This window comes from Macaca thibetana, chromosome 15, assembly GCF_024542745.1.
Source record: "Macaca thibetana thibetana isolate TM-01 chromosome 15, ASM2454274v1, whole genome shotgun sequence".
NCBI lineage: Eukaryota > Metazoa > Chordata > Mammalia > Primates > Cercopithecidae > Macaca > Macaca thibetana.
In genome coordinates this window covers 65,351,562-65,378,239 of record NC_065592.1, presented here as the reverse complement: position 1 = coordinate 65,378,239, position 26,678 = coordinate 65,351,562, and the positions used below count along the sequence as shown (strand labels likewise).

Here is a 26,678-nt window from a genome sequence, read left to right as displayed (position 1 = left end):
AAATTAGATGTGGCAGTTGCAAAGCAGTTTCTTTAAAGTTTCTTTTTTGTTTTTGAGGCGGAGTCTTGCTCTGTCACCCAAGCTGGAATGCAGTGATGCGACCTCAGCTCGCTGCAATCTCCACCTCCTAGGTTCAAGTGATTTTCCTGCCTCAGCCTCCTGGGTAGCTGGGATTACAGGCATGTGCCACCACGCCCGGCTAATTTTTTTTTTTTGTATTTTTAGTAGAGACGGGGTTTCACCATGTTGGCCAGGCTCGTCTCAAACCCCAGACCTCAGGTGATCCGCCCACCTCAGCCTCCTAAAGTGCTGGGATTACAGACATGAGCCACCGCGCCTAGCCTAAAGTTTCTTTAAAGGCACAGTCTTTAAAGGGCAATGATTCCCAATGGAGTGCAATTTGAAATAGATTCTTAAGTGCAGTAGAGGAGGAACAAAGCTCTCTAGCATCTTTTTTCAGCCAAAGTTTATCAGAATAACAAATATTTGCCATTACAACTTTAAGTCAAAAGAACTGAAGCTTTGACATAGAATGCACCACATTTTTCTATGCAGCACTGGCTGTCTTCCCAGCCAATATAAATTCTAAGCCAAATATTCATTACCTGCACAAACGTGAGTGCAGCTTTCTGTAGGAGACACTCGGCATAACAGATTTCAGCATGCATTTCCTCTACGAAAAACAAATAAAATTATATTAAGTAAAATCCCACATCCAAAGTGATTGCTCTGTGATGCTCAGGAAAGACTGGCAGATAAATTAACCCAAAAGAGACCCCAAAACTTAGATGGCCCTTGTGCTTCCACAAAAGCAGAATGATAACCCCAGTTCTCACTTTGTCAGGAAGATTTTCCTGGAATGTGTGAAGTGTTCAGGGAGGTCATCCCCATTCAAACATAACTGCGAAGAGTCAGTCACTTCGTATCAGAGACCCAAAGTCAGCTCACAAGTGGAAATTAACATTTAAAAGCACTTTTAAAAAAAAAAGGAAACCACTTATTTTTTAAGTTAATTAGTAACATAAAACTTTGGCTGTGCGCGGTGGTTCATGCCTGTAATCCCAGCACTTTGGGAGGCCAAGGTGGGTGGATCACCTGAGGTCAGGAGACAGAGACCAGCCTGACCAACAGGGAGAAACCCTGTCTCCACCAAAAATACAAAAATTAGCCAGGTGTGGCGGTGCATGCCTGTAATCCCAGCTATTTGGGAGGCTGAGGCAGAAGAATCGCTTGAACCTGCAAGGTGGAGGTTGTGGTGAGCTGAGATTGCGCCATTGTACTCCAGCCTGGGCAACAAGAGCAAAATTCTGTCTCAAAAAAAAAAAAAAAACAACAAAACAACTTTAACATAGTTTTAAAAGTTGAAAAAAACTAAATTAAATGTATGAATGCTAGCTTCTAAAATATAAAGATATGGTAATCATGACACTAACCAGACACATTAACTACCTGAAAAGAAAGCAGCAATTCTCTAGAGCTCAGTGAAAAAGAAATGTCCTGCATGGCCATGTTAAGACTCCTCATATGTGAAGATCTGATATAAAAAGAGACAGCACTATCCCAGTTTTAGGCTAACTTGATCATGTAGATGTCTAGCACAAGAATAAGGTACTCTCAAAAAGGGGTTAGGTGGGGCTCTGTGCATCCCAGGGGCCTGTGGAGTACCCCAAAACACATACCCTAGCTTCCCAACAACCCATTATACTTGCAGAGAATGGAGAGACAAATCTTTACTTTTTTCCATATACAAGGCAGCAGATTCTTGCTCTATCCATGAGATGCAAATTGGCATGATATTTAAGTAAATGAGCCTGGGGTATTTAAGAGCCTGGGCTGCTAAAAACGCTCTGCCATGTACTGGCTATAGGACCTCATCCCCTCTCTGCTGGTTTCCTCATTTATAAAGGCCACTAACACCACCTCTGGTTCACAGCTGAAGGATCAAATGAGGTACTACACACAGAGCTCATGATACAGAGTTAGCACTGGATCAGTGCTAGCTATGTGCACTGAGATTACTGCCCTTGATCCATGTCACTGCTTTTTGATAAAAGCTCAGAAAGCATTTTTATGTGGAATGTGACTGAAAATAGAGTATTTCTGTATTATTGGGATTACTGCTAATAGACTTAGATGACAACAAGTACTTTCTTGCACTTATAGACCCCACCCCCACCCTATACACACATACAACCCACTGGTTCTCACAAATTGGTTCAAGTTCCTGCCATGCTCATATTCCAAATGTTTAATTTACAAAGAAGCCCCTCTGCAGCTAAGGTCTTCAACAGCGCACAGAGAGATGGGGCCAAAGTCACGACAGACCAAACTTGAGGAGTTACAGCCTGCATGCACACAGCAGGGTCTCAGTCCTTCAAAACACCTCTCCTCAAAGTGTGCCTGGTGATTTTCTAGCTGTGTTCAGTGGGATACCCACTGGTAACTTACTTTTACAGAGTCACCTGAATATCCTCTTCCTAGGTAATTCTGTGACAGAGTGAGAATCAGGAATTATTAGCTATGAAAGTCTGCTCAGGAATACAGATTGCTGGCTTGGGGTACATGCAGAGGGGATGAAGTCTGTGGTGGTGATGGTGGCAGTGGGTGGGGGGCAGAGGGGAGTGGGCAAGGAAACAGGAGCAAGGAAAGCCCAGAGCACCTTCAGGAAAAGCCAGTCAAGGGAGGAGACAGCAATGAGGCTGGAAGGGTTAAGTCAAGGCTCAATTATAAATGGCCTTGAATGTTAGAGTCTACGGTTGATTGAGGAGGCAACAGTGAGTCAGTCCTTTCAGAGATCTGAGCAGACAGGTGGGCAGATCAGGGTTAAGTGAAAGATGAACACATTTAAGAGCAGCACAGGGATGTGACAAGGCAAACAGAAAAGGCATGAGAGTTTGAACTTTGCATTCCGCAAATAAGTATCTGTCATATTAAATCCCTTTCACATCCTAGGCACTCACTGCATATAAATATTTGTAAAGGCCATTTGAAACCCATTTGGGGCAATCCGCCAGCCACAAGAGAAAAAAACTAGTATGTTCCACGTTAAACCCATGAAAAGTTTAATGAAATATACTCACTCCTGTAGACAACCAGACACTCAAGGATGTAAATGAAAATTACCAAGAGGAAAAACAAATCACACACTAAAGCTACAATGTTTTGACATGCTCCCTTGAACACAAAGTCTGTTTGGGGTGCAGTTGACAGCCAAACTCACTAAGAATAAAATACAGCTTAATTTATAAAAGTCTTACTCTTTCACTGTGTTTGATTTACACTGCATAGTTCTTTAGTTCTCAAAATTAGCCATTAGGTACTTATGAGTGGGTAACTACCAGAATATCTCTTAATTGTAAATTCCATAGTCCACAGGAGTAAATATCTTCATGATGCAGTGAAATAATGTTAGCTAAGCATTGCCTTTAGATATGAAAGTCTAAATAAACCTGTATTTCATAATAGGCTATACTCACAAGTGTATTAGTTTATTTTAGTTTAGTTTATATTACTTTACTTTATTTTTATTTATGTAGAAACAGGGACTTGCTCTGTCACCCAGAGGAGAGTACAGTGGCATGATCTGTGCTTACTGCAACCTCTGTGATATGGTTAGGCTTTGCATCCCCACCCAAATCTCATCTTGAATTGTAATCCCCATAATCCCTACGTATCAAGGGTGGGACCTGGTGGGAGATGTTTGGATCATGGCGCTGGTTTCTTCCATGCTGTTCTCATGACAGTGAGTGAGTTCTCATAAGATCAGGTGGTTTTGTAAGTGTTTGACAGTTCCTCCTACATGCCCTTCTCCTTCCTGCTGCCTTGTGAAGAAGGTGCCTTGCTTCCTCTTCACCTTATGCCATGATTTTAAGTTTCCTGAGGTCTGCCCAGCCATGCAGAACTATGAGTCAATTAAACCTCTTTCCTTTATAAACTACCCGGTCCTGGGCAGTTCTTTATAATAGTATGAAAATGGACTAATACACTCTGCCTCCTGCGCTCAAGGGATCCTCCCACCTTAGCCTCCTGAGTAGCTGGGATTATAGGCACAAGCCACCATGCCCAGACTATTTTTTATAATTAGTAAAAAGTAATTTTCTACTTTATTGCAGATTTCCTAAAGTGCCATTGTTCAAAGACATTATAAAAACATAACAACACAGTATCATCTATTTTCAAGATGACTAACACAGAAATAATTCAATATTTCCTTTATCCATATATGACACATCTCGTGCCCTTCTCTACTTGCCTAAAGGAGAAAGTGTGGGTTACGGTGGAAAGAGTTGTGGCTTAGGGAAAGGCAAATGATCAGTTAACCCTACTCTGCTAGGTGGGGAATCCTGGTCATTTGTTTATAACTCTGATCAGTTCCAAGTCTATAACGAGGAGGTTAGACAGGTTAATGTTAAGAAAAGCAACAAGGACAGTATATAGCACATACAGAACGCTTTTTAAAAGTGGAGGATCATCGGCTGGGTGCGGTGGCTCATGCCTGTAATCCCAGGACTTTGGGAGGCCCGAGGCAGGAGGATCACGAGGTCAGGAGATTGAGACCATCCTGGCTAACATGGTGAAACCCTGTCTCTACTAAAAATACAAAAAATTAGCCGGGCGTGGTGGCAGGCGCCTGTAATCCCAGCTACTCGGGAGGCTGAGGCAGGAGAATGGCGTGAACCCGGGAGGCTGAGCTTGCTTGCAGTGAGCTGAGATTGTGCCACTGTCCTCCAGCCTGGGTGACAGAGCGAGATTCTGTCTCAAAAAAAAAAAAAAGGAGCATCTTATTTTTCAAATTATTATTATTATTTTTGAGACAGAGTATCACTCTGTCGTCCAGGCTGGAGTACGGTGGTGCGATCTCGGCTCACTGCAACCTCCGCCTCCTGGGTTCAAGCAACTCTCCTGCCTCACTCAGCCTCCTGAGTAGCCACTAGAGGGAAGCCATAGAGAGGGTAACAGAAAGGAGAATACAACAAAATAGTTCAATTTCTTTTGGGCCTATTTGATTTCTTATTAACCCACTTTAGTGAACTTTAGATCTAATGGAACTAATTTACATAAGTAGCCCAAAGAGGGAAGATATGTAGACAGATTCTATCCGAAGTCAAGGGGATAAATAAATTCTTACAAATAGTTGGGGGTCAGTTTCCGGAGAAAAAGATGTAAGTTTCAGCTGCCTAGTGTGACCAATGAAATGCCATTCTGTTTGACCATGGTTTTGGGGTCAACATCATGCCCCTTTGAATAAGTCCCAAAGATGTGAAATGTCTCATAATTCCTCTCCTACAATCAATACTCTAGCTTCACATCGTGCACATGTTCCCAAGTTCTCCGAAGTCCAAAACAAGTTGATAATACTCATCTAACAAAATAAACAAAACTTCCTAATAAAACACCCTCAAAAATACGTCTGACATATACTTGACCATTAGAAACTACTCTGACAGCAGTATCCAGAACTGCTCTTGCTCTAATCAACCAAAGCTACTTCTAGTAGCTTTGTATTTTGTGTTTTCTAGTATGGTATATTCTAGTATTTTGTGTCACCTCTTCAGATAACACATTTGACAATGACAATACAGGCACAGATTCTCCTGGGATGGCAAAAGCTTTATTCTACAATGATCACATTTGAAGGACATTTTTTTTTCCTTCTACAGGAATATCTAGATGCTTCTTTCTTGTAAACTATTCTGGACTAGAGTGTAACACTGTAAAGACAGAACTGATCATGAAACTTCTGCCCTAGTCCCAGGGGGCACATCAAACAATTTACAGCAACAGCCGTCATTTCCTCCCATCCATCTGATCAGGGTGCCGCAGCCAACCTTTCCTGGATTCCTGAATATTCCTAAATGTACACAAACCACACATCTTCCATACTGTGAAACATCACTTTTTAAAAGATATCAAAATTACTTTCACCTTGAAAAAAATTTTTAATAGCTTGTGGAAAACTGAAATTCTCACAGATGAATGGTAAGAATATAAACTGACCTACACCTTTGGAGAAAAAAACTGGGAATACCTATAAATATTGTAACTTTTCAAACTGCCAGTCCCGGTTATTCCACTTTTACAAATCTATCTTATGAAATAACTTTTCAAGATGCATGAATCTGTATGTATAAGGATTCTAGGACACCATTATTTGTAACAGTGAAAAAATAAAAACAATAGAGAAAATCCAATTTTGGTGCACAATACATCAATCCTGTGGAATATCACACAGCTGTTAAACACTCACATGTAATGACCTGGGAAAGTGTCAATGTCAAATTTACACCTATTATGTGATTTTATGCTTGCAAAAAAAAAAAAAGAACAATCCATGAGCGACAACAAAAACCCTATGTGTACCTTATTTATGTATTTGAGTACGTACGCAGAAAAGGCTTTACAATGAACTATTAACAATGGTTACTTTTGGAAGATCAGTATGATAGGGAAGAGAAAAAGACATTCCATTGACTTTATACACTTCAGTATGGAATTTTATGAGATGATCATTTTTTAACTTTTAAAATCAAGGAAAAAAGTGATCTTTTAAATGACTTTTACCTTCACTCAGTTGCTCCAGGGATCCTCTAGAAAGAAGACTTGAGAAAGATTCTACAACTGTGTATTTTTTCCTGTATCTACATCGAGTAAATAAAAAGGGAGATAGAAAATAGAAAAAAAAAAATCAGGCTAAGCTCATTTTCATTTGCCATTCATTTCAGTCACTATCACACCAAAGAGTCAAAAAGCTGAAACTCTAAACCCTGAAGTCTGTAGGACACAGATCATCCTTTTCCAACACTCTACACTCAGCACTGGCTAGCCACTTGCGGGAACTCAGTCTGTGTTACTGAACACCAAGTGGGGAAACCCACACACGCCAGTGAAAACTAACCTCCAAAGTACCTTCCCTTATCCTGATAACTAAAACCAGGATTTGTGTAAAATTCTCCACAGGTGAAAAATGAAGTTAAAGTGCAATATTTGGAAGCTCTCTTCATTTGAGGAGCTTACAACACCATTATATCAGGATGCAATTTCACCCATGTTAACCTTCTGATCATGAACCTTCTGCCCTAGTCCCAGCGGCACATCAAGCAATTGACAGCAACAGCAGTCATTTCCTCCCATCCATTTGCTCAGGGTGCCGCAGCCAGCCATTCCTGGATTCTTGAATATTCCCAAATGTCTACAAACCAAGCATCTCCCATACTGTGAAACATTTATCATTTTTTAAAAGATATCAAAATTACTTTTGCCTTGAAAAAAAATTTTGATAGGGTCTTCCTATACACACAGGGTAAAGCTTAAAATAAAACTAAAACTCTATCTCATTTTCACCAAACAAAAGTGTTCAAAAAGAGGTCCTTCTTAAACAAATAAAACATTCCCTCATGAATTTGCATCTCCCACTTAAAACAAAAACATTCCTTGTGTGGCTTGGTTTGGCGTGCAGTACCTAATGTCATCTACCTTGAGAGATGCTTGCTGCTAATCCCACAGAAATCCCCCCCAGATCTCTGTAGCTCAGACCCCAGATTATCAAAAAGAAAAGTGGAATATATAGATGCCAAATGGGAATCCTTCAGCTTCGAGGCTGAATTTCTTTTCTGTAACTGTGGCCAATTTCAAACACAGAGCTCTTGGTCAGGCAAATGACATTATTTTTGTCACACAGGCATAAAAGTTTGCAGTCACATCTCAAGTATTGAATTACTCGTCATACTTTTGGCAGGTTTGTAAAGCGTCCTTCATGGCAGAAATGCCATTTTGGATGTCCTGTTGCTCGAAGGTCAGGACAGCCTGCAACACCACAATGGTACTGTAGCCCAGAGCATGGTACATACTCTCCTTAGCCCTGGGGAGAAAACAGGGAATTCAGACATTTTAATTCAATGGAAATACTGATCATAAGAAATCCTAGGAAATGCATGTTCTGACTTGCACAGTAACCTTTATTCCTTCACCATAATCACCAAAATTATATGGGTGGTGAAAAGTAACCTCTTAAAAACTCAAGTACCAAGGACTTTCCAATGTAAACCCACACAGGCAGAACAAAATGTTCCAGGTTGAAGGGGACAATATGCATTTCCCTATTTCAACACAAGAGGGCAGCCTGCCGGCAGATTCCAAGCAAACCAACTGTCTTCAGTTGAAAAGAGGGCAGCATGCTACCACCTTTGGCTCTGAAATAAGTGCTAAAATAAAGGCCGCTGGAAATGCATTTTTTGACAGAGAGATTCCAATATGTTTTTTCAAAAATAAAGGCTCATTTAAAGTAATTCCTCTCCTCTCCAGCCAAAGGCCAAGAGCAAACAAGATTTTGGAACAAGTTAGGCTGGTCACAAGAGCCATGACCAAAGTAGATGTCAGACCTTATATCTAGTCTAATCCCATTATCTGAAATTCCTGATTAAAGTTCTTGATAGTTCAAATCATCAAGTTACAGTGAGAACTGCTTCAGGATTCTTAAGGATGTTAATGACTCATAACGGATGGCAGACATCCAGATTCTCGGGCTGTGAGAACATCATTTATTTTCTCAAAACTTCTTAAGCTGTATTAATTATTTATAAGGTTTAAAACGCTAATGCATGGTTTTGTTTTTAATTTAAATATTAATGCATAACAGCCTGCTGCCATGCGAAACAAATACAAGCCACATTATTTTTTGCCCCCATGGAAATAGTCTAAACATCCTTTGGTAATTTGCAGCTTGTCCTGAACATTGAGGGCACTCACTATCTGTTCAAAAGAACCACAAGGAATCAGAGCAGCTCAAAGTTAATCATTAATTGTGGTTTCAAACCTCACATTTTTAACTGAAAGCTCTTTCAAGAAGAAAAAAAAAATTATTTCAAATGAGGGAAAAGTATTAGTTATTTATTTATTTATTTTTGAGACAGAGTTTTGCTCTTGTTGCCCAGGCTGAAGTGCAATGGCACGATCTTGGCTCACCGCAACCTCTGCCTCGTGGGTTCAAGTGGTTCTCCTGCCTCAGCCTCTCGAGTAGCTGGGATTACAGGCATGTGCCACCATGCCCGGCTAATTTTTTGTATTTTTAGTAGAGTCAGGGTTTCTCCCTGTTGGTCAGGCTGGTCTCGAACTCCCGACCTCAGGTGAACCGCCTGCCTCAGCCTCCCAAAGTGCTGGGATTACAGGCCGAAGCCATTTAAACAGTGAAACATGTATAAAACTCAGAGATGAACCTGACTGAATACAACACTAAATCGTTTATTTTCATCCCATGTCATGATCAGCTGTGTGTCAGTGGCAGAGAAAGACTTGTTTGAATAAAAATCAAAGGAGATAATGGGTACAAAAATACAGTTAAATGGAAGAAATAACTTCTAGTATTTCATAATAAATTATAATTAACAATAATTTATTGTTATTTCAAAACAGCTAGAAGAGAATAATTATAAATGTTCCTGACACTAAGGAAAGATAAATGTTTGAGGTGATGGATAACCCAATTACCCTGATGATCATTGAACATTGTGTACAGGTAAGGAATTATCACATGTACTCCAAAAATAGGTACAACCATGGCTCATCAACAAAAACATTCAAAAACCCAACGAAGACAGGCAAGCAGGCTGAGAAAAGACACAGGAGAGACCGAGGGAGGGAGAGACAAGCAGACAAAAGGAGGTAGAGACAGAAGACAGAGAAGTCTGAGGGACTGAGAAGGACAGAGGGAAAAAAGCATGGACAGGCAAGGTGGAGATTGTGAGGCAAATATTGAAGACAACACTGAAAGATTTCCTTAGACTACAGGGCTTCACCATCGATTTCATCATTTGTTCTTAACCTGTGGAATGACAGCTGACCCACCTTGACTACAGCTATTCTAAATCTTAACAGAATTTCCATAGCAGCTCCTCAGCAGGTCAATTAATCTCTAAGATTCAGACGACCAGAATCCAGTCACCTTAGTAACCACTCAAAGTAAGGAATGAGATTGCCCACTTTTGTGCCAAAGTAAACTTCTAGGAAATTATTATATGAGGTCTAAGCTTCATCTAAACAAGTGTTTGAGGGCACAATGTAAGACTGTTGTCAAGATAAAGACCGAGTAAACAGGCAAGCACAGGTTTTATTGCCACATCTGAAAACTTAACAGGTACTATTAATTGAAATTAAATTGCTTAACTTGTTTGTCGAACAAATAGAGAACCCCAGTAATATTCTTATTATCTTAAATTTCTTTTTAGCATTGAGATCAGCATATTCTGGTTCTTCCCCTCCCCATTTCAAAGGAAATTTTTTTCAATATTTAAAAGGAACAAACATAAAAATATTTCACTGAAGAAAGCAAAATTGAAGCCTTATAAAACTACTTATAAGATGACAATATCTGAACAAGAGAGATTAAAATATGCAAAACAATCAGGAATTTTCTACTGATTATATTTGAAAACTCAGATTTCTAAACTGAATTTTAAAAGTGACCAAAGTAAGGAGGTCTGAACTAAATTAGCTTATCAATATTCAGATGGGAACAGATAAATTAATTTACAAGCATGACATCAAAGAATCATCAGAAACATCTGAAAGATATTTTATCTAAAAGACACAAAGTAAATTACCAGGGGCGAAGCAATTCTAAGGCATCTGTAAATTTGTTGCTTAGAAATAAGTTCAATGCCACAGCACATTCTTCGAGGCCACTCTTGAGATCCACCTTGGTTGATGATGAACTAAAGATCAAGAAAAAAACACAGAGAATTTCTGTAGTTTTACCATCAACAAGTTGTCCCCAGGGAGTGTGTGTATGTGGATTCTGGAGACAGGACAGGCTGGAATTCTAACTTTGCTGCTTACTGTCTATAAGATCCCTGAGTCTCAATTTTCTTATCTGTAAAACGTGAAGACCAACACCTACTTTGTGGGGCTGCTGTGAAGATGAGGTAAACTGACAAATGCTGCTCACAGCAGGCGCTAAATAAATGATAGTTCCCTTCCCCACTGCTTCAAAGACCGTAAGGGTAGGAATTCCACACTTTTGTACATGGAGGAGAGGGAGACTATTTTATTTTAGTCTGGTTATACATGGGGAAAAAAACGTGCTTCACTGGAAAACCATGCACTGCCGAGACGCCGGAGGAGATCTCTACAGGTAATTAGATTCTGATTCCCAGGGAGCTTACAACTCTGTAAATTGTAGATAACTAATAGCAGTGCAAAATAACTGTTGTCTATAGGCGTGTTAATTTTGCCCGGCCAGTAGAGGCTCAACTAACTTCCCTCCCCAGCTGTGGAATAAGTTAGTTTTCCTGGATTTGCACATTAATTTCAACAATACTTTACTTCACAGAAATTTGTTCTGATTTCTCCTTTGAATTTGTTATAACATCTGCCAAATGTCCTCATCTATAATTAATAATTAATCAGTGATTAAATAAAATCCTTAACATGTTCATTTTTGTATCTATATGAGTCATGATTTTATCCTTTTTTCAAAATTATATTAATCACTTATGATTGAGAGAAATTTTGTTCTTTAAAGCCATCTCTAAAATGTTTTGTGTATCGACCTGTAAAAGGGCAATATTTCAGTAAGTAAATGAGCAGTAGGATGATTTGGTAAACAAAAATGCTGATAAGAAATAAACCAGCAGGCATGTTTGGCTCATGCCCAGCACTTCAGGAGACGGAGACAGGAGGAATACTTGAGGCCCGGAGTTCAAGACCAGCCTGGGCCACAGAGTGAGCACTCGTCTCTATAAGAAAGTTTTTTTCAAAAGCCAGGCATGTGGTGTGTGCCTGTAATCCCAGCTACAGGTATTGCGGTGGGAGGGTCGCTTGAGCTCAGGAGTTTGTGGTGTAGTGAGCCATGATCACGCCACTGTACTCTAGTCTGAGCGATAGAGACCTTGTCTCAAAAAAAATAAAATTGGGCCGGGCATGGTGACTGATTACAGCACTTTGGGGGCCGAGGCAGGTGAATCACTTGAGGTCAGGAGTTTGAGACCAGCCTGACCAGCATGGTGAAACCCCATCTCTATTAAAAATACAAAACTAGCAGAGTGTGGTGGCACATGCCTGTAATCCCAGCTACTCAGGAGGCTGAGGCTGGAGAATCACGTGAACCCAGGAGTCAGAGGAGCAGTGAGCCGAGATTGCACCATTGCACTCCAGCCTGGGCAACGGGAGCGAAACTCTATCTCAAAAAAGTAAATAAATAAAATGGGCCAGGTGCGGTGGCTCACACCTCTAATCCCAGCACTTTGAGAGGCCAAAGCAGGCGGATCATTTGAGGTCAGGAGTTTGAGACCAGCCTGGCCAACATGGTGAAACCCCATCTCAACTAAAAATACAAAAATTAGCTGGGCTGGGCATGGTGTTGCACTCCTATAATCCCAGCTACTCAGGAGGCTGAGGCAGGAGAACTGCTTGAACCTGGAAGGTAGAGGTTGCAGTGAGCCGAGACCATGCCGCTGCACTCCAGCTGGGCAACAGAGCAAGACGCTGTCTCAAAAACTAACTAAACAAATAAATGAAATGAAATAAAAATAAATACATAAACTTGATAAGTATTTGAAGTTGAGTTTCCATCCCACCAACCTCTTTAATTTCATTCTTTAAGACATGAAAGCGTGGCCGGGCGCGGTGGCTCAAGCCTGTAATCCCAGCACTTTGGGAGGCCGAGATGGGCGGATCACGAGGTCGGGAGATCGAGACCATCCTGGTTAACACGGTGAAACCCCGTCTCTACTAAAAAATACAAAAAACTAGCCGGGCGAGGTGGCGGGCACCTGTAGTCCCAGCTACTCGGGAGGCTGAGGCAGGAGAATGGCGTGAACCCGGGAGGCGGAGCTTGCAGTGAGCTGAGATCCGGCCACTGCACTCCAGCCTGGGCGGCAGAGCGAGACTCCGTCTCAAAAAAAAAAAAAAAAAAAAAAAAAAAGACATGAAAGCAAAGTGCCCCTTCAGTGACTCCTCTAGCAGGAGTAGGTTCTGAGGGCAATGCCAGAACGCCTTCCCCTTGCAGGTCTTCTCATGGCTCCTCCTTGTTATTCAGATCTCAGCTAATGCAGAGCAGCCTGGCTGACCCCCTCCCATCCTGTCTCACTGTTTTTCCTTCCACCATTATTACCATCCGAAAGTATTTTGTGTGTGTCGCATTTGTAGACATGCTTGTCTGTCTTCCCTCTCTAGAACATAAATGCAAGGAGGTTGTTTTAGTCATTCCTGTGCACCAGTGCCTTGGACAATACCTAGAGCATATTACATGCTCAAAAAATATTGCTGAGTGGTGAATGGGTGGATACAACTGTTCGGAGGAGAAACGGAGACTTCTTCATGCCTAGAGTTTGAGACACCTCCTCTAGGATGGAGTAGAACCAAGACAAGCTCTTAACGGAGGGCTAAGAATGGCTTTGCCCTTAAGTTTCCAGTGAATGAAGAGATCAAATAAAAATGCTAGGAGTTCACAAACCTCTCACAGCAAGATTTTTCACAAGAAAGTTGCCTGATACCTCCTGTACCAGTCCATAACCAAATTTTGTCAGCGTTACCTCCTGAACGTCTCTTGAATTTATCCTGTCTCATCTCTACCGTCCAGCACAGGTTAGTCATCGGGTGTTGCCTGGGGTCTATAGACCCATCTTTCCCCATTGCCTACCTCGGCTCCCCCTCATCAAATCTTTACCTAGAGTCCTTTCAACTAATATTTATGCTAATATGTGCCAGGTACTCTTCTAGGTGCTGGCAATACAGCAATGAACAAGAGACACAGGATCCCAGGCTCTCAAAGAGCTTTCGTTCTACTGGAGAAGGGAGGGCAGATTTGCACAAGCAGACCAAGAACTGACCAGGGTCATCCCTGATTGGGACAAGTGGTTTGGAACAGAATTTAGGTTTTGGGGGAGGCAGGGGTGGGGAGAAGGCCCAACATTAATGAGGATGGTCAGGAAAAGCTCTCCAAAAAGGTGACATCCAATCGCTGTATAATGGAGCCAGCCATGGGAATATCTAGGTTGAGGGCAGAGGGGGCATTCTAAACTGGGAACGTGATGAGCAAGGCAGAGAATGAAAGAAAATGAGGACAGAAAACAGGCAAAAGCCAGAAACCATAGTGGCGGAGAGGGTGAATCTTATTCTTTGAACAAAAGGAAATACACTGGCTCAGAAATCCTCACTCTTTTCTCAGCATCCCTTCCCTTCAAATATTAGCTGCTCCCATTTTACCTCCCACCAATTCTCTCTAACGTTACAGCTCATCCTTCATCACCAGGAAACAGACTGTGAACAGATACTAGTCCTCTTGCCAAACATCCACCTCTGCATCTCAGCTGGCCACACTGTCACCTGGGAGGATACACTATACACACCCCCACTTAGATACACAAGTGGGAGCTCAGCACCTCTGAACACGGTATACTCAGCTCTTCCGAGTGGTTTACGATGATGTTCACCTGGAATTAACACTCCTCTGCAGAACACTAGGGCTACCATGTGTTCTGTAAGGAATGACCAGGACAGCAACTTTCCCCATGGTCAAGACTTCTGTCAAGTTATCTCTCAGACACACACGTTCTTCTTCATTTCCACTGCCATCACATTAACTGAGACTCTTATCACTTCAGATCTGAATTCTGAAATACTCTCCAAGAATGCATTCCTATGACTGCTTTGACTCCATGGTTCTCAAACTCTAGCACACATCAGACACACTGGGATACCACTCTCAGGCTACTCTCCTCTTCCTAAAACAGATGCTCACCATTCTACCTCCTTAGATTAAGAACCTAAAGTAGCTACCCACACCTACCACGTGCACTAGAAATAGGCTCACCACACCTGTCCAACCAGACTGGAATGATGAGCAAGGCTATTTAAAAACAGGCCAGTATAGTCAGGTGCGGTGGCTCATGCCTGTAATCCCAGCACTTTGGGAGGCTGAGGTGGGTGGATCATGAGGTCAGGAGCTCCAGATCAGCCTGGCCAACAAGGTGAAACCCTGACTCCACTCAAAATACAAAACTTAGCTGGGCATGATGGCCCACACCTGTAATCCCAACCACTGCAGAGGCTGCAGTGAGCTGAGATCGTGCCACTGCACTCCAGTCTGGCGACAGAGTAAGACTCTGTCTCAAAAAAAAAAAAAAAAGGCCGGGCGCGGTGGCTCAAGCCTGTAATCCCAGCACTTTGGGAGGCCGAGGCGGGTGGATCACGAGGTCAGGAGATCGAGACTATCCTGGCTAACACGGTGAAACCCCGTCTCTACTAAAAATACAAAAAAAAAAAAACTAGCCGGGCGTGGTGGCGGGCACCTGTAGTCTCAGCTACTCGGGAGGCTGAGGCGGGAGAATGGCATGAACCCGGGAGGCGGAGCTTGCAGTGAGCCGAGATCACGCCACTGCACTCCAGCCTGGGAGACACAGGGAGACTCCGTCTCAAAAAAAAAAAAAAAAAAAAAAAAAAAAAAAAAAGCACTCCAGTATTCTGCAAGAGGCTCATCAGCATAGCATCCCCTCAAGTACAGCATAATGTAATTAATGAAAAGATTCCTGCACTGGAAATTAGAAGTCAGCCAAGCCATTCTCCAGCCTTGTGACCTTCACAGTGCCCCTTAACTTCCCTGAGTCCCTAGTCTTATCTTTGAAGTGCTCTCATTTCACAACGTCTGCAGGAGAAGCAAAGGCAATGGTTATTATGAGTGTGTTTTGTCGACTTTCAAGCCCTGTGCAAGTTAATAACCATGTCTAATTCTCCAAAAACTATGGTGCTCAGTCCACATATTCATACTCCTGCCCTGCTGGAGACACGCCCGAGCGCCTTTCATAATATACATCTTCAGTGAGGTGACGACTCCTCATGTTTCTAATTTAAAAGATAAGTTAATTTAAGGCAGGATGAGATTTTTAGTCTATTTTAAAATATATATATATATATAAAAAATGAATACATAACTTAATAAAAATTTGGAACTATACTATATCATTATCACTTACATTCCAATTCTTACTTTAGGAATTACTTTGTAAGCTTGGTTACAAAAAACTTCATAGTAAATGAGCATCTGGGCTCTGGAATTGGATCCTTTTATTCATTTCCTGACTCCCTTTTGCCTCAAGAGAAGTCAAAGATTTCCCACAATATATTGGTTCCACTGCAACTGTGATCCTAGAGAACTAGGCTGCAGCCTCCCAAGGCCATTTTCTATTACTTACCTGGAGGTTTTGTCTCTTTCCTCTAGAAATCATAATTTTTACTCACTTATGTTGGACAGGGAAAAAACTGGTGACTTTTTTCTCCTCCTTCCAAATTATCTGAACTCTGCTCACATTACTTTTATAATGAAAAACTGATTTATAAAAATTTTGAAACATAAAAGCAGTATTTTAAATAACAGCAAAGGAAAAGTCTTTTCTCCACCACTTCCCAGTTCTGTAACCTTGAACTCACTTTACCTCTGTAAGTCTCAGCTTCCTTATCTGTAAGATGGGGATCGTTAAGTCTGCAGTTACTACTATACAAAGTAGTTGCAAAGATAGAGGAAGCCTGGAATTAAGAGTATAAGCATTTATATATATTGAGGCATTACTACAGTTCTCCAGAAGTGTCAACCTGCACCACCTCCCCTGCTAAGAACCACATACGCGCACATACATGGTGACCTGGCAAAGTTTCTCTGTACTTTGCTCATAATCTGATGACCTTCTACTATTAACATATCTGATTCATGAGATCTATTGATTAAAAGGTAAAGAAGGGATTTTATTATTTGTATTACAATCAATAAAAGTCTACAAAACCAATATATAATCATCATATCCCCTCACACTTCTCCCCTGAAGCAGGTCACAAGACCCTCATCTAAGAGGTGCCCTCCCTGGACCCTGAGGAAAGGAACATCCTTATCTCCAACGCCTCGGACTTCCCTGAGCAGGGACTTCACTAGATGAACGCTCCTGGATTTTCCTCTCCCTCCTCCCCTCTTCATTATTCAGATGAATTATCTGATCGGTGAGCTGGAAAGAAACACGGGGCATAAATGGCCCAGCCCCTTTCTTACATGGAAAGAGGGTGCAGAAAAGTCTATTCTCTCAGCAATGCAGTGAGCTAGTAGGGCAGGCTCTACTGCCCCCCACCGCCCAACCACGACCCTCACAGGGGAGGCCTGTGATTTAGGGCTGAAATTCCACACACAGCTATGTCAAAAAGAAGCCCATTTTTCCATGCATCTAAGCTGTAATACAACCTCCAACATAGTCTTTGTGAATAACGAAGCTGTGAATTTGATCTCCACAGGCCTGACTCTTGCATCAGTATTTCAACTTAGGCCAAAAAGGAACCTTTTTTCCAAAGATAGAACTAAACACTTAGAATCTGTATGCACAGAATGATGGGCGGACAAGTTTACTCTTCAGAGGCTTTTACTAATTTGTGTGGAAGTATCCAGGGTTCTTTTGCAAGCAAATCCAAATCCAAGTCCCCTGTACCTGTGGACTCCAGATCTCCCCGCCCTCAAGAGCTCCAGGGCAAGAAGTCTCAGGCATTACTACAATTCAGCTGTGTGGTGTTCAGAAGCTCAGAAGCAACTGTGACTGGACAGCCAGACTACAGAAACTCCTGTTACCATTTCTCATTAGTTATCCAAGGGAGAGGAGGGACCCCATAAGCTCATAATCTACAGTGGGCTGTGTTAGATGGCAAGACTTCCAAGAAAGTCCTTAACCTCTCCAAGTCTTTGTTTCCTCCGCTATGAAAAGGATGAGGACACGACAATATCCACCCAATAGGTATTATTAACATTGCTGTTATGAGCATCAGAAAAGATAAAAATGCATATGTAAAAGGTAAAAATGCAACTATGTAATGCACTAAAAGGAATGATGTAAATATTATCATCTATGAAAGAATAAAAGTGCCTGCTCTCTCCTCGTGTGAATAGTGTGCTCATCCTTCAGACTCAAATGGGGAAGCAGAGGTTTTTTTTTTCTTTTCATTTCCAAATAATTTCAGGCTTCCAAAAAGTTGGAAAAATAGGACAGAGTTTGTATACCCAGTTCCCCTAGATAACATCTTACATAACACTTTTGAAGGGTGCTGGCAATGATTTTGTAGCATTGTCCTTCAGTCTGTCTGATGTTTCCTCATGATCAGATTCAGGCTACACATTTTGGGCAAGAGTCTACGGCCATATCACCCTGAACACACCCGATCTTGTCTGATTTTGGAAGCTAAGCAGGGTCGCGTCTGGTTAGTACTTGGACAAGAGACATTATGGGCAAGAAAACCACAGCAGTGATGCCGTGTTCTCAGTGCATGGTATCAGGGCTATGAGCTGCATGCACAGCTTGTTTCTGGTGACGACCGCATAGCTAGGGTGGTCTCTGATGTGAGGTTACTACTGTTCCCTTGGGAGTCACTAAGCATTTTCAGGGGAGGTTCTCAACACTCTGCAGATACCCCATTTCACAACACACATTGCCCCCTAACTTTAGTGTCCACTGAGTGTTCTTGTCTGTACCCATTACCATTGTGGTTTGTCAAACAGCAATTTTCTGTTCCCGTCATTTCTTCCACATCAGTCAGAATGAATAGGGAAGAGCTCTCCCTCCTACCACTGACATGTTTACCCAATTATTTATATACTATAAACACATCGCTATTAATTCATTCTGTGGACTATATAACTCATTACAGTCATTATTTATTTTCTTTCTCAAATTGTCCCAGATTTGGCAATTGGAAGCTCCTTTATGTTGCTCCCGTGTTCTTTCGACAAGCCCTGTCCTTTTTTCCAGCAATTCTTTACTTTCTGGCACAAGATCTTCTAGGTTCATCTCGTACTTTCCCAGCCCTGGTGCTGGAATCAGCCAGGAGCCTTGGTTTCTTTTGTCAGAGAATGGCATCAGAACTGAGGCCTTGGGTGCCAGGGGTCTCTGCGTCTAGGCCCCAGAATAGCAGAGTTCTGACCCAGAGGCACCCCTGTGGTGCCACAGTGCTTCAAGTTATGTCTACTTTAGCAGATCTGTTAATTAACAGAAAGAGTTGGGTTTTGTTCTTTTTTTAAAAAAAGCACTTAGTCTATATAACCAAAGCATGATATATAAATTCATTTAAATTATTATACCTTAATGCCCCTCCTTCCTATCCTGATTTTTTTTGTTAATAAGCACAATTATAATAAGCTGCTTTTTAGTATTGCATTGTTACATATGGTAATACTTTTACATTGCCCAATATGTCTCTAACAAAAATAACTTATTTTGAAATGACTTCTCGGCAAACACTGGTGACTACTCTGGTTAAGCAACTAAGCCAGATCATTAGACGAAGGCTAAATGAATTAGGAAGAAGCAAGACAGGGTAACATAAGTACAGTGAGAAGGTGGGATGTATTCCCAAAAACTTGCCTCGGCTTTCTCAAGCTCAGTCAAGGGTTTTTGTTGTTGCAGTTGTTAAACTAAAAGGGATTGTTCCGAGAGGGAATGGTACACATGTGGTAATGGCATGGAAAATACACCTGGCACTCTTCTAACACAAAGGAGGTAAAAGCTAGACTTAACTCTATGTAATAACAGCTGGGCAATCTGTCCTGCATTCTTTTTTTTAATAGTGGTAAAATATATACAGCATAAAATTAATTATCATCTTAACCATTTTAAAGCACACAGCTCAGTGGTGTTAAGTATATTCACACTGTGTGAACCAAACAGGTGTGGTTCATCACTTCAATCTTTAGAACTTTTTCATCTTGCAAAACTGAAACTCCATACTCATTAAACAACTCCCTCTATCCTGAATTCTTTACTAACCAATCCAAGGGAGAGTCACCCTCTTCTCTTATAAGCCCTTGGCCAATATTTTGCCATAACCTTCATGATTGAGCCATGTGGACACCTCATCCCACTAAACCAGTCTCTGGAACTCAGTCTCCTGAGCAGCCAGAACTCCCTATGTAATTCTGGGATATCCCAACGCCAACCTTGATTTGGTAACTAAAGCTACCAACACTCTGTATCCACACTGGGCTGACATATCTAGGCTTGGTAAGTGAAGTATAAAGAAGTCTATGAAAGGTTTTCTCTCCGTTCCTTCAATTCTGAGGCCGTAGACCCCTGTTCTGTTTTGATGACTTTCTCAAGTAAATAAAAAAGACACACTTTAACTTAGAGACTGTAAATTGAGCAACCTTGTGTTCAGTCTGTTTCCTATGGAAAAATACATATTTGATGAGCCAACAATATGTCTCCCACCTCCAATGAAGAGATGTGGTAAGAGGAGAAAGTAAAGTGATGACAAAGCTCTGGCCAGTGTGCCGAGTCTTTCCTCACTTTTCCAAAGTGACCTTAACACAGTTGTTTCAACAACTAGTTTCTAAACAGATTTGAAGTGATGAACACAAAACTGTCAAATGTCTTAAAGTTTGTCACTTTGGTGACCTGAAAGGACACTGGCAGGAAATTCTAACTCCAAGAATTTCAGAGTGACAAGGCATTTTAGCTGATCATGTACTTCTCTGGATATGAAGATCCATTTGTGGGAAGATTCTCTCTTGGCTCTTTCAAGGTTGGAGGGAGAATCAAAAGAAACCATGGTTTTCAAAACACTTTGTAAGACTAAACAAGTGAAAGGGATTATAAGCAAGGAGGCAAATGAGGTTCTTAAACGTGCACCGGCCCAGAAATGAGAAGGTGGAGCATCAAGATGTAATGCCACCACTGCCTGGCCATGGCACCTGGCTATGTCACTTGACACCCAGGGTGTCTCACTTGTTAAATGGTGACTCAAACTCCCTCCTTGGCTGCCTCACAACTTTGTGTTAAGAAGCAAATAGCTATTTGTGGAGTGAGGAGTACCAGAAGGAGTAACATATGAGGTATGGCATTATCATTTTCTGTTCAGACTAACTCCATAAGAGCCACATTTCTTGTCTACATCCAAGCTTCCTCCACTTTGCAAGTGTCCTTTTAGGCTGCTCCACATTACATTTATAAGGGCTTGCTTTGATACATGCATTAGAAGACCTATTAATCAAAAGGCAGAGTGAGAATGTCTATTATTTAGTTTTTAAAAAGAAAAAGACTATGAAAACTGCAAATGTGAATACAGGTTGAGCATCCCTAATGTGAAAATCCAAAACTGAAATGCTCCAAAATCTGAAACTTTTTGAGCACCCACGTGACACTCAAAAAAAAAAAAAAAAAAAAAAAGAAATGTTCACTGGAGTATTTTGGATCTTTGGATTAGGGATGCCCACCCTGTGCTATCATGAAAACACTTCTCAATTATTTCTTATATTTGACCTCCACTTCCTTTTATGTAGCTTTAACCTCTTCCTCTCTAACTCCTTCCCAACTCAGAAATATACACAAACCTCATTCATTTCTATTTAAAGTAAAACCAGCAAGAAAGGTAACTCCCTCAATCTTGCTTTCTCTCCTAACGCACCCTTCTCCCACTCCTTCTTTTCATAGGCAAGAGCTTCAAAAAAGAACTGATGCTCACTCTCCCTACTTCCCCACCTCCCATTGATCTTTAGCCCTGCAGCCTGACTCCTGCCTCAACTTCCCTGAAATCTTACGAGCTAAAGGTGTCCAATGACCTAACTATGAAATGCAAAGGATACTTTTTCACCCGTATCCATGAAGACCTCTTTGCCACACCTGGCTCTGCTGACTGCATTCCAGAATTTGCCCCTCCCCCAAGTCCCTTGCCTGTCCTGTGGCCACCAACTCATAGAGTCTTCCTCTCTCACACATCTATGTAGCTCTTGTTTGAACCGTCATTGTCTCAGCCATCCTTCAATGTTCTGTGTTCCCAAAGGTTCCTTCCTCCATTCTCTTCTCTTTCGGTATGGCTCTCTGGGAAATACAGGTGTGGTTTATCACTTCAACGACTACGTGCATGCTAAAGACTTGCAGTCTACAGATGCAGCTTGTTGCTGACTATGCATATCATGCCCTTATTTATTATCGCTTTCAGTAATTTTTATTTTATTATAGCTTTCAAACTCAGCATTATAAAGTCATTACTTAGGAAACCATGAGATGAGTTAGAGGATAACTATGAAGGAAGAGCACTTTTTGAAGAAAACACAAAATTCCATGAGCAGGGACATACACAGTAAAAAAGGATATGGAAAACAAATGCCTTAAGATACTTAGAAGTTATTTTCAACTTCATCTCCATTCTGCAACCTCTTCTGTATATTCCATGAGTAGAATCCTAAGACAAACTACCAAACCCATGAGTATAAAGAACACATGCAGAGCTGAAATTTCAAATGCAAAATCCAAACTGCTAAGGATCTGCTGTATAATCTTAAAAGTTTAATAAACCTCTAAGGATGGATGAAAAGTGCTTTCTCATGTACTAAAACAGCTTTAACAGAGCTGCCTTAATAACTCACAAAAAACAACCTTCATGTTCAAAGAGAGAATCTGTTAATTCTAAATGATCTGGAAAGGAACAAAAATTAACCAAGTATGATATCACAGAAAAATATCTAATGGAAGAGGAAAATATCGTGATATATTAAGTTTTAAAAAGTAGATTACTGAACAGTATATTTAATATGATCCCAATTAAGAAAAAAATTTAATATCTCTATATATGAAGAGAAAAAGAATGCACACAAAAATAATTAGGATTATAGTAATACATATTTCATTCTCTTTGTGCTTTCTATAGCTCTGAATTTTCTACAATGAACACTTCTTAAAATGTATTTTTAAACCAAGATTATGCAAAAAGTGTAAGAAAGAAACAATCATAATACAATATTTGATGAAAAGTCTATTATGGTTACAACTGTATCAAGAAGCACATGCCTAGGAAAAAGACTGGAAGGAAATACACCAAAATTCTGTGTTCAAGTGGCCACCATTATGGTTGATGTTTGTCCTTTCCTCCATTTTCCCCAATGTCTGGCAGTGTGATTTACTATTTTATAGTAAAAATAACTGCCAAAAATATTTAAAGACAAAAAAGACTGGAAACGGAGTTGTGCCCCAAAGTTGAATTTTGTTTTGCTTTCATGTAACAGTGTCACCTATTCACTGAGTCCCTGAGCAGCCACCGTTTCTCCTTCCCTGATTTATAAAATGGGCACTCTACTTGCCTAGGCGTCTCCTGACCTCACAGGTTTGTCAAACACAATGCACTATGCAAATATCAGTACTCTATTCCTTCAAGGGTTGGACTGTTCCCCCCTCTTCCCCCAGGAATGCCCACGACCCTTCCTGACCTGTTCACAGTAGATGCTCCGCGTTGTCTGGGTGCCTGTTGTGTATCACATGATGCAAAGTGAAGGCTGCTTGTTGCCATATCTGAGTGAGAAGATCTGTTAATTAAAAAGGCAGAGTGAGGTTTTTTATTTCTTTGTCCTGTGAGAAAAATCTACATCAGTGCAATTACACAAGTCTTCCAATTATTTTTATATATTCATCAATTTTAAAAATCAAGTAACAAAAATCCACTGTATGTGTCAAACATTCCTGAAATACAGCCCTAATAACCTTATTTTTTCATTCTAGTACACAAAAAATAAGTTAACTGAAATTACTCCATAGCTCTCCACCCAAAGATAGGATTGTACCTTATATATGTCCTTCCAGGTTTTTTTCCCAAGTAAATCTATACATATTTTAATAAAACTTTATTAAAGCTATGTATTACAATGGGTTATCATATACAGTTATCATGGATTACATACAGGAATTATTCTGAATTTTTTCTTCTCAATAAATCCAGAGTTGCTTTATCATAGCATCTGCAACATTCTGCTGACTGGAAATACGATAATTTGTTACCTGTATCTCATTTTCAGGCATGGAGGTTACTCCCAAAGTTTTGGCATTACAAACTACTGTAATAAGCCCCTTTACTCACTTGCCTAATTATTTCCTAAAAATACATTCCTGAAGGCAAGGGTGCTTATTTTGTAAGGTACTTTATTTTTAATAAACTGTCTAATTTCCCATTAAATACATACCACAGAAAGCTGAAGTAACATAAAGAAGGTGAAGACCAATCTGCCTTGCAGAATCTTAGGCCAGTTTATTGACCCAAAGATATCTCACAAACACACCATGGGGGCAGGACCACTCAGAGAAGGAAACTTCCAGAAAGAATTTAAGAGTAAGTCCTGCCCTGTATTACAATAGAATTGCCAATCTCCTTCCAGTTCCACTCACCTTAACAGTACACATCTCACAGAGAAGAGCCAGAGTCATTTAAAAAAAAGGCAGAGTCATTAAAAAAGAGGAGAAGTTGTGTGTGTGTGTGTGTGTGTGTGTGTGTGTGTGTGTGTGTTGTTTTGTTTTCAATTCTAAGATGTACAATGGGTGCAATGGCTCACACCTGTAATCTCAGCATTTTGGGAGGCCAAGGCGGGTGTATCACCTGAGGTCAGGAGTTCGAGACCAGCCTGACCAACATGGTGAAACTCTGTCTCCACTAAACATACAAAAATTAGCCAGGTCTGGTGGCGCATGCCTGTAATCTCAGCTACTCGGGAGGCTGAGACAGGAGAATCGCTTGAACCTAGGAGGCGGAGGTTGCGGTGAGCCAAGATCACACCATTGTACTCCAGCCTGGGCGACAAGAGTGAAACTCCATCTCAAAAATAAATAAATAAATAAATAAATAAATAAATAAGTACAGTGCCCTCAATTAAGTGGAGTTCCCCCCACCCCCCATTTGGAAGTTCAGACTTTCCAATGTACTCTAATATTTTAGACTAGACATTCATTTTTATCTTGGACATATCAAGTTCCCTAAATTTTACACATCATGTAGGGGAAGATTGAAGTTATTCTTATAAGGCTGGTTAGGTGTGGGTGGTGGGAGGGAAGAAAACTCCACAGGTAAGGGGAAATGTCACTAGAAGACAAGTTATTTCCATCACAAAAACTTGTTATTATGAGAATACAGGTACCACTTCCATAAATAATACTCTGGGCAGTGACCATCAGCTCCGTTTACAAGCAGGGAAAGAGGAAGTGACTGACTGAAAAGGCTACCTATCCATTTGGCAAGAGTGCTTGCCCATTTGTTCACTTACAGACTCATTTTCAAGGACTAGAAACACACAGTCTCTGAACTGTACTGTTAAAATATCCCCTTTTCACATTTGCCTTTAGCTTTAATAAAAGTCTCCCCAATATTGAAATTTTTGCTTAGTCATAACTGTCACTCTTTTCTTTAACATCTCTGATTTTGAGGGCATACTTAGAAAAACCTTCCCTCTACAAAGATTACATAACATACTTTTACTGTGTTTTACTTTTCAATATGTAATTTGTTTATTCGTTTATAATTTAAATAGATGGTACCAGATAGTGCTGTGTAATTTTTTTCCCTAACCTTTTGCCATGTTTCCCAAGATTGTTTTTAAAAAAACCACATCTTTTACCCCAATGATTTGACATGCCATAACACACTAGATATAAACATAAATTTGTTGTGCCAGGTAAATATTATATGTTTCAAAGTGCTAAAATAATTGGGACTGGGAACGGTGGCCCACGCCTATAATCGCAGCACTTTGAGAGGTTGAGGCAGGCAGATTACTTGAGGTCATGAGTTTGAGAACAGCCTGGCCAACATGGTGAAACCCTATCTCTAATAAAAATACAAACCTTAGCCAGGCATGGTGGCGGGTGCCTGTAATCCCAGCTACTCGGGAGGCTGAGACAGGAGAATCACTTGAACCTGAGAGGCAGAGGATGCAGTGAGCCAAGATTGTGCTACTGCACTCCAGCCTGGGTGACAAGAGTGAAACTCTATCTCAAAAAATAAAAATAGTAATAATGAATTGGGAGGCCATTCAGCAAAGATGGTTCCTATACAAGCAAATGGAAACTCAACTCAATGTAAACATTGAAAACGAAACTTAAGCTAAGCCAATCAGACACCACCAACTCACCTCTAACATGGAACCTCCCACTTGTTCCAGTGAAATATTTTATTTGTCTTGCTTCTTTAAATACTTCATAAGTTTCCCCCTCCCACTTCTTAGGAAGAACACTGAACTGCTTGTGTTCTAATGATACTCAGTTCAGGAATCACTCAGTGCTCAAACCAACTAGCTAAAATAGTACTGTGCCTAAATTAATCCGTTAACAAAAGCTAAAATTATTGTATCTTTACCTGACACAACAGACTTGAATTTACCAGAATATAATAATTATTAATAAAATAATGTTACATTTTATTCCTCTTTTCTAAAGTATAAAGGTTTACATTCTTCTAGTCCTTTATGTTTGTATACACATGTACATGAAGTCACAGAAATTCTATAGTATTTCTAGATTTATGTTAATATCACAATAAGCATATCATGCCACAAACTAATTTTTTATTAAACAGGATTTTTTTAGATATAGACCTAACTCATTTATTGAAAGTACTGTCTAGTGTTTTAAGAACGCATTTTCTCATTTTGTTAATAAGAAATGCTTCAAATACATAAAGTAGAGAAAATAATACTGCAAACACACAAGTATAATCTAGAATCCATTTTGTGTACAGTCTGAGCTACATTTAATTCTTTCCTGCATGGATAAGCAAGAAATAACTCATCTACTTGTTATAACAGCTTGGAAACTAGGCAAAAGGAAGACTGCGTGTCCTCTCAAGGTCATCTTGGAGCACTGTCCAACAGGCCCACCCAAGGAACATTTAATTCCCCAGGGGGTATATATTTTGTT

The 26,678-nt window shown here is 40.6% G+C and overlaps 1 protein-coding gene across 4 annotated transcripts in view; it reads right to left on the bottom strand.

The window, feature by feature from the left end:
* Window positions 1–26,678, bottom strand: part of TTC39B (tetratricopeptide repeat domain 39B) — a 143,768-nt gene that overhangs the window by 38,027 nt on the left and 79,063 nt on the right. For all 4 annotated transcript variants that reach the window (XM_050759579.1, XM_050759582.1, XM_050759581.1 and 1 more), the window contains 5 exons: window positions 23,213–23,308; window positions 10,596–10,706; window positions 7,727–7,858; window positions 6,562–6,638; window positions 606–673 (listed from right to left, as the gene is read on the bottom strand). In XM_050759579.1, the coding sequence (XP_050615536.1) occupies window positions 606–673; window positions 6,562–6,638; window positions 7,727–7,858; window positions 10,596–10,706; window positions 23,213–23,308 (484 nt within the window). The remainder of the gene's footprint in view (window positions 1–605; window positions 674–6,561; window positions 6,639–7,726; window positions 7,859–10,595; window positions 10,707–23,212; window positions 23,309–26,678) is intronic.